This window comes from Abramis brama (genome assembly GCF_963993115.1).
Source record: "Abramis brama genome assembly, chromosome: 8".
NCBI classification, from domain to species: Eukaryota; Metazoa; Chordata; class Actinopteri; order Cypriniformes; family Leuciscidae; genus Abramis; species Abramis brama.
In genome coordinates, this window is record NC_139970.1 from 38701075 (window position 1) to 38710018 (window position 8944).

Below are 8944 nucleotides of genomic sequence, written 5' to 3' on the forward strand. Positions count from 1 at the left end.
ATGGGATGCATCATAAAGGGAGTGGAAATGGATTGAATTCAAAATGTCGGGACATATGAAGTGGGTCTGAGACTATTTTTGACCACTTCATTAGTTAGTTTGATGTTTTTTCGTTTTGTATAATTTGTACCTTAATTTCGATCGATGTTTTGTAAATCAGTTATCTGGATTTAAATAAGAAGAAAACAAACAACGCTTGGTGGAATGAAGTGCGTATCAAAACACAAGCCCACTACCATGCTCCCGCGGCCTTGAGAAAAGGCCGAAACACAGTACATACTAATAACTATATAAAATACTTTTCTTTCTTTCTTTTGCTATTTTACAAAATAAGAAAATATTCCAACTCTCTTCACTGAGCTCATCACAATGCATTCTGGGGTGTCCTTGTCTGTAAAGGATGTAATGTTGCATTAATATTTGGCCATAATGAGCATAAATTCCTGCCTACCTTTGCTTCTATGATATCTATGTTAGAAGTTGCTGCCTAGTTAAGCAGCTCTCTAAGTTTTGGAGTGAATGTATTGTGAGCCCTCTTCATTAGAATAATAGACAGCTCAGCAAAAGCAGTAGTCTGGAACCTTCTGGTTAATCTCACTGCACTGGGTAGACGCTGTACCTGTCACCGTCGGGAAGAGAACAAGGGCTTTGTGAATTTAATTGCTCTTTGGCTATTACCGGACTTCATAATTGACAGGGAAAGAGGTGCATGGGTTCAACATTACTATAACCCTAGTTAAATAAAGAAGACAGTATTATCAGAGTAGAAGGGAGCATTCATTTATCCTGTGGGGTCAATGTGGCGATGCGTCTGTCCCTGCCGCCCAGCAGCTGTTAGCCAAGAGATAAGAACATGTCAGAGACAGCTGTGACCAGAGATCACAGGTCCTGTCTCTGCTAATGAGAGAATACCCAGTGTGCATCTCCACCTCAGCACACACACACACACACACACACACTTTAACTGTCACCTCATCCTGCAGTCTACTTTTTTAATTGTACTTAAATTTTTTAATTAATTTATTTTATTTATTTAGTTTTTTGTTATTTTTATTTTAGAAACTACAAAACTTTTTTTAAAATAGCAAAGCTGCTTTTTTTTTTTTTAGGGCTGTCAATTTAACATATTAATTTGGTACGATTAATTATGGGGAAAAATAATGTGTTAAAATGATTAATGCACAACGCCCCGGCCCAGACCTGTACATCATCTTAAATTACATGCACTTTAGTTATGAACATGATGCAGGGCAACAACTGACTGTGTGATGAAGCCTATTAGAATGCATTTAAAATGCCACTAAAATTCAAGATATGAGGGCAAAAATGCCCCTCTATGTGTTTTTGACACAATATTGTCTGTTTTTGCTCAATTTCGCCAATAAAAATAGTTCCAGAAAAAGCCACAGCAGAACTGTTGTGCAACACAGCAGTGTTTCATTACTGACTGAATCTGCGGTTTGTAATGAATCGAGTAAGCAGTTGATTCAACGACACTTTCATAAAGACGACCACTTGCTTCGTTCCGGAATGAATCGGTTGAATGAATGACTGAATGACTAAATGTAAATGTAATGGAAAAATACACATGGATTCCGACATCCTCATTCATATGTGGAACATCCTTTTCGACCTAAGCTTTTCCGGGTCAGTACGTCTACCTTGGGTCGTTTCTCCAATAGTATAGGTTACATACAGAAATCGGATATGGGTCACTTTTAAAAGATGTAAGATGGTCGTCAAAAAATCATAAATAGTCAACAAATTTTGCATCAAGACCTGCAGTGTAAATACGACCTAACTTGCCACCACCTAATGGATGTTTTAGTTTCATATTTAGAGTATCATATAATTATTTTTATTCATATTCATGCCACCTCTGTGCTGCATTAAACATTCTGTGTAAATATACTTAAATGCCAGTTCAGCTTCTGGAGAAAAAAAATGTATGGCCACATTGTAGCCTTTAAATGTTTGTGTAATAAATTCTATCTTAGTTCAAAATACTTATTTCTAAAGCTACTTTTTGTAATGTCGATTCAATGCTTTTCTCATCTAACACATTAATGACTTTAAATGATCTTTTTGGGGGTCATTTGGGGGATTGATTTGCGATTAATTTGATTGATTAATCTGCTTAGAATGTAATCACTTGATAGCCCTATATTATTTTTTCGGTTGTCATACTAAAGGAGATAATAACAAAATATGTTATTCACTGAAGATTGTGTTTATAGAGCTTTTTAATGATTTTTTTTTTTTTTACAATGTTGATGGCCCTGGGTTAACCTTAACACATGCATTTATTAATGTCTATATACAATGCATCAGTTGAAGTATTGAACTATAGAGAGACAATAAACCTTTCATGTTTTCAGGATCTGTTTGATACTGTATTTGCTGATTCTGTTTATTGCTTTGGTTTTTAGAGGAAAGCGGTATTTAGTGAGGGCTGGGCTAGTTTATGTGTTGTTCAGGGATGGCCTGACACACACACACACACACTCACACACAGCAGAACTGATGTTCACAGCTCACACTCAAGGAAAAGCAGCCCATCTGCCGAGATGAATGAGCGTGTGGTGTTGATAGAACGCTGTGTCTCCTCCGTCAGGGCCTGTACCTGCTCTGCTAGGTGTGAGTCTCAAACCGGGACACACTGGTGTTCCTGTGAATTTTTAATGGAAGGTGCTGATCCAGCCACATCTGAAATAAGAAAAACAGTAGCTCTAAAACAGGCAGAATGTCTTTTTGTCGATGCCGTATCTTTAGCTTAAGTCTATCGTGCATAAACCCTCTTCCTGATCACCCGTTTTAATTTTTTTAGAACAGAATTAAATGCAAAACTCCTGAAATAAATGCTTGTAAATTAATTTTGTTCTTTTTTACATTTTACTTTGATTTAAATTTAGAGTTAAAGACTTCAAACACATTTCATCAAATAATTGAAATATTCACATTTTACATTATAGTCTGGATTTGTCAAAAGTTTTCCAGGATGTGTCATCAAACCTTTAAAAAGAAATCTAGTTTCGCAGGTAGACTGGATATCCGCCAGCAGGAACTCTGAATACGCTGCAGTGCGTTTAGTGCTCGGTTAACAAAGTAGTTAACAGTAGCAATAGCTAAAGTTGAGCTGTGTCTTTCTGGCATCGGAGGCTGTTGATTGGTCAGGCTGAAAAGAACAGCTCTAATCACTTGAGTCTGGGATCTTTCCAGCTGCATACAGCAGGTGTTGTTTTGGGGAGCAGCTTTGGGCTTGATTAGGCCTTTTGACTGTGAATGGCTGAGGAGGGAGACCCAGTGGGTGAGTCTGGGACCTGTAAAGAAAATATGTAAATGAGGTGGTTTGTTAGAACAGCTCTAATTGAACAATTCATCCACGGGTGCTGTTTTTATATATCAGGCGTTAGAAAATCATTCACATCTGAGCTGCTGGCCAGATTGCTTTTTTTGCTCCGTTGTTTTCATGTTTTGTGATTCTTGTAGTTCCTGATTGTCTATGTTCCATCTACATGGTAATGTGTAGTGTTTTAGATGGTGAGATTAGGAATCCATTATGTAAACGTGCTGGAAGTACTTCAGGCTAGTAACAAACTTAAAAAAAAAAATATATATATATATATATATTTTTTTTAAAATGCAGTGGTTGTCACCTGGTGGACAGTTCTGATGGGGTTGCATACAGCAGAGGAAAAAAAATATTGAAAATGACAATAATAGAAAGTATTATATACCAAATATAAAATGTGATAATTATAATTAATCATATTATTAAATATAATACAATTGGGCGGCAAGTCTGCTCTGATGGCGAGCAGCAGGGGAAATCAATGCAAAATTTTTATAATAAAATAATTATAAGTAAATTCAATAATTGTATGTTAATTATGATAAAAATCCACCACACGTCTGTTCTGAAGGGGTTGCGAACAGCAGGGGGGAAATTAATGAAAATGTCAATTATAATATTGTAAAATAATAACATTCTAATTAAATGTAACAATAATTCTAACTGACTATAATAAAAATCAACTGCAGGTCTGTTCTGATGGTGCTGCGTACATTAGAGGAAAAAACTATGCAAAATGCCAAATAAAAATAATATATATATATATTTGTAATAAAAATGGACCCCAGGTTCATTTTGATGGGGGTTGCGTACATCAGAGAGAAAAGTGCATATAAAATAATGATATCTGTGTCTTGAAGAAGGTGTTTGTGTTTGTTCCTGCAGGTGGAATGTGGTGGGCATCCAGGGCTCTCTGATGAGCTACTTCACTGAGCCCATCTACTTCTCCAGCATCATCCTGGGCAGCCTGTATCACGCTGATCATCTGTCCAGAGCCATGTACCAGCGGATCGCTGATATCGAAGACCTGCCCCAGCAATTCTCCCTCAACCGTCCCCTGCTCAGCGGTAAGACAACATCATACGGCCAGCTCGCATTTACACTCCCGAATCATTGAAAACGGCACCCATGTCAAATTGTATTACCATTTACTAGATGGACAGCTTCCCCCAACTCGCCTCCAATTTCCTTGTGGTTTGATGAATTACTGGAATTTAGATGGGCCTGCTCTCCATCTCGCCATCACACCGACGACCTGTTTCAGTAATTCACACCATGCCTGAAATCGCAGATGCCCCTGCTGGTTGGGAAAAACGGTCAAAATTTAAAGTGGTTCAGCTATAGTCAAGCTACAATTTTAGTGGTTAGAAAAACTATCTACTAAAAGCTAACTGTTTTGAAGCTACGTATAGAGGCAGTATCTTTTAATTGCCTAACTATCACATGAAATCATTTTGAATTTAATCAGTCATATTTTTATACATGGTACAAAACAATGATCAAGTTTTTTGTGCCCCTGATCCGAGTCATTGAATATTAAGAAACTGCTGATTAGTGATGTAGTACTCCGAGACCGGTCTCGAGACCGATTTCTGCTTTCTCGGACTCGTCTCGGACTTGTTCCTTCAAAGACTCGGTCTTGACTCAGTCTCGGACCATAGTGGGAGGAGAAGGACTCGTAATTTCAGACCGAGTCCTCGGAAAAATTGTTTCCAACGAATTTTTTTATGTTCATATAAAAAAAAACACACAACACATAACAACAATAATAATAAAATGCAATGTTGACGGGCATTATTTGAAAATGACATCCCATGGTGCAATGCAAAGATACTGCCGTCAGAGCCGTTTATTTATCTCTATGGCTCTGCTGCTGGTGAGTGTCAGTAGGTCAGTGTCAATATGAAAACTGACATGTTTTTATGGTCTTGGTCTCGACTCCTAAAGACTCGGTCTCGACTCGGACTTGCTTCCTCAAAGACTCGGTCTTGACTCGGACTCGACTGTATTTGAAAACCAACGGACTCGGTCTCGACCCTTCAAAGACTCGGTCTTGACTCGGACTTGGCATAGGCGGTCTCGTCCCCATCACTACTGCTGATACCGAGTCCCAATTCGATGCTTGTATTTTACATACAGTGTGTATATATAAATATAAATATATATAAAAAGCTGTCAATAAAATCCGAAACAAGGCACAACACATTATGACGAAAATGTCTCGGATAGTCTGACGACAAAAATAAATAGTAAATAAATGACTTTCGAGTGATTCGTTATAAAAGTGCACATCAAATATACTTACCACAGAAGCTCGAAGGTGCATGTGACATGCTAGAACAGACCTCACTGGTTCTCACGCGTCACTCACGCACAATTGAGCTTGTTTTCCTTTTAATGGCGGTTGGTAAACCCACTTGAAGGCGCTTACCATCGCCTATTGTAATACAGTTGCATGACACATGACAGCCTAATCGGCCCTGATACCAATCCTTGAGATATATTTAATAAATAAAAAAATGTATGCTTCTGAAAAACCTTGGTAAGTTAAGTAGCATCACAACTTTTAGCTAGTTTCTACGCACTGGGTTTAGACACCAAGGTTTCCTCATTAAATATTTGCTTGAGTTTCATAGAGTCATCAGGGAGATGTTGGCTGCTCTTGGAGAGAACATATCCTTTCTCACTTTTTGTTCCTCATTAGATACACCCAACACTTCTTTTGCAGTGGGTTACATCAGATTCCTAGGACAACTTGCTTTTAATGGCTTACTGCTGAAACTCTCCATTTGATGATGTGTTGTGGGAGGTTGAAGCATAACATACTCGACCTATGCTTGATAACACTAGCTCAGAGAACGACCGTTCTGCATTTATCAGCTCTTTTTCTTCCCGTTGTCTTGGTCTGCCAGTAAAGAGGTAATGTGTAATGCAATGAGCCATTTATTGAATGCTTAATGGAATTTATAAAATTACAAATTATATTACTTCATGTATTTTAGCATTAATTTAAACTTAATAAGAATATAAATATTAAAGAATAAAAGATTAAAATAATGGCATACAGCCTTCAAGTATTTTTCAATTAATTACCATTGCTTCAAGTAAATATTCAGTTAAAGGATAATTCCGGTATTTAGCACTTTGAGTCTCTTTTCTGGTTTGTTTTGGATGAACTAGAGTGGTGGACACAGAAATTTTGACGATGGGTCCTGTCTTGACTTTTTGACTCGTTTAGAATCGCCTTTGACCACTTCAGAGTGGCTGGCTACGAGCATGCACGAACATGTCCTTAAAATAACCCTTAACGTCCGTTTTCAAAACTGTGCAACTCACCGAGTGGTTAGTGGTGTTCGTTGATGATTAAAAACAAATATATCGGCGCAATGTATGATTTCAATCCGTGTTATTTGCTATAGTGGAACTATTTTTTCAGATACCTCACAACCGCGTATAAACTTCCGCTCGATATGAAGCGCAGTAATATCAACGAGCAATGAGTCCTCCAACAGAAATCAATGGGATTTTTTCAAAATGCCAAATAAAACATGACAGAAACTGTATTTTGCTACGCTACTTGTTTTGGAACATCAACGAACACCACTAACCACTCGGTGAGTTTTGAAAACGGACGTTAAGGGTTATTTTAAGGACATGTTCGTGCATGCTCGTAGCCAGCCACTCTGAAGTGGTCAAAGGCGATTCTAAACGAGTCAAAAAGTCGAGACAGGACCCATCATCAAAATTTCTGTGTCCACCACTCTAGTTCACTAGTTCATCCAAAACAAACCAGAAAAGAGACTCAAAGTGCTAAATACCGGAATTATCCTTTAATATAGTTTCTTCTTTGTTTCCGGTTTAGTCTGTTCTCTAACATTTTTTGTTGGCTTGGTATTTCTGTTTTGAGTTCTTGTGTAAGACGTGTAAAAGTCATAAGTCTGTTGTTTAGGATCTTATTGGAGACATTTACACTCGTAAGTACAATTGTTTAAATCTGTTTATTCGAAATGAACTATTTAAACAACCTTGGACACATTTTTATCTGGGTTTTTTTATAAATAAATAAAAAACAAGCTTTGAAATAGATTTCTTCGCATTTGTTCAGGAAATATTTTAGTTATATCAAGTCGTCTGCATAAAAAGGGCCACACTGTATGTTTGCACCAAATGCACCAAACACCATCTCCGGGTTTAGTTTTCTACTATGATGAATGTATTTTATATAGATATCATTCCACAAAGTGATGATGTCACTGACCATTACATGGTAACTTGCATATTACGTACTGCTGTAATATGTCATGCGGCGCCGCGTTATCGACCAGGCAGAACAATCCTTCCATCCACCATAGATAATTTCTCAAATTGCTTATCTGATCTGTCTCAGCTGCTGCCTGAACCCAAACAAACAGATGAACTAGAGGAACTAACTAGCACTATGAGCACCATTCTCTCTAGAACACTGGATATTGTTGCACCCATTAGATTAAAAAAGGTCAGAGAGAAAATTAAAGCACCATGGTACAATAATACTACGCATGTTCTAAAGAGAGAAACTCGTAATTTAGAGCGTAAATGGAAACAAACTAATTTAGAGGTCTTTAGAATTGCGTGGAAAGACAGTATGTCATGTTATAAAAAGGCCCTAAAAGCGGCCAGGGCTGAGCACCTCCGCAAACTAATAGAAAATAACCAAAATAATCCAAGGTTTTTATTTAACACCGTGGCTAGACTAACAAATAAACAGACGTCACCTGAACAAAATATCCCGCTACAGTTTAGTAGTAATGATTTCATGAACTACTTCACTGAGAAAATAGAAAGCATCAGAACCACAATTGTAAACGTTCAATCTTCAATCGCGCCTTATAATTCAGCCTCAATTATCGCCCCGCGAGAACAATTACAGTGCTTTACAACTATAGAACAAAAAGAGTTAAATAAACGTATCACTAAACGTATCATCTAAAACAACAACATGTTTATTAGATCCTATACCAACTAAACTACTGAAAGAAGTGTTACCTATAGTGGAAGAGCCTCTCCTCAATATTATTAACTCATCTTTATCTTTAGGTCATGTTCCAAGAACATTTAAATTGGCAGTTATAAAACCACTCATTAAGAAACCACAATTAGATCATAATAACCTAGCAAATTATAGACCCATTTCAAATCTTCCATTTATGTCTAAAATATTAGAAAAAGTGTCTGCTCAACTGGGCTCTTTCTTGCAAGAAAATTACATCTATGAAAAGTTTCAGTCAGGATTCAGGCCGCACCATAGCACTGAAACTGCGCTCGTTAAAATCACAAATTATTTACTTTTAGCTTCTGACCAAGGCTGTATCTCAATACTAGTTTTACTTGATCTTAGTGCTGCGTTCGATACTATAGATCACACAATACTCTTAGATCGACTACAAAATTATACTGGTGTTCAAGGACAAGCATTAAGCTGGTTCAAATCATACCTCTGACCGCTACCATTTTGTCTATTTAAATGGAGAAAAATCGATCATAACTTCAGTAAATTATGGAGTGCCGCAGGGATCTGTGTTAGGCCCTCTATTATTCTCAATATATATGATG

The 8944-nt window shown here is 37.3% G+C and overlaps 1 protein-coding gene across 2 annotated transcripts in view; it reads left to right on the top strand.

Moving 5' to 3' along the window:
• The window catches only part of adarb1b (adenosine deaminase RNA specific B1b), a 153182-nt gene that overhangs the window by 140786 nt on the left and 3452 nt on the right, over positions 1–8944 (top strand). For both annotated transcript variants that reach the window (XM_084121901.1, XM_084121902.1), the window contains one exon: positions 4238–4419. In XM_084121901.1, coding sequence (XP_083978027.1) covers positions 4238–4419 — 182 coding nt within the window. The remainder of the gene's footprint in view (positions 1–4237; positions 4420–8944) is intronic.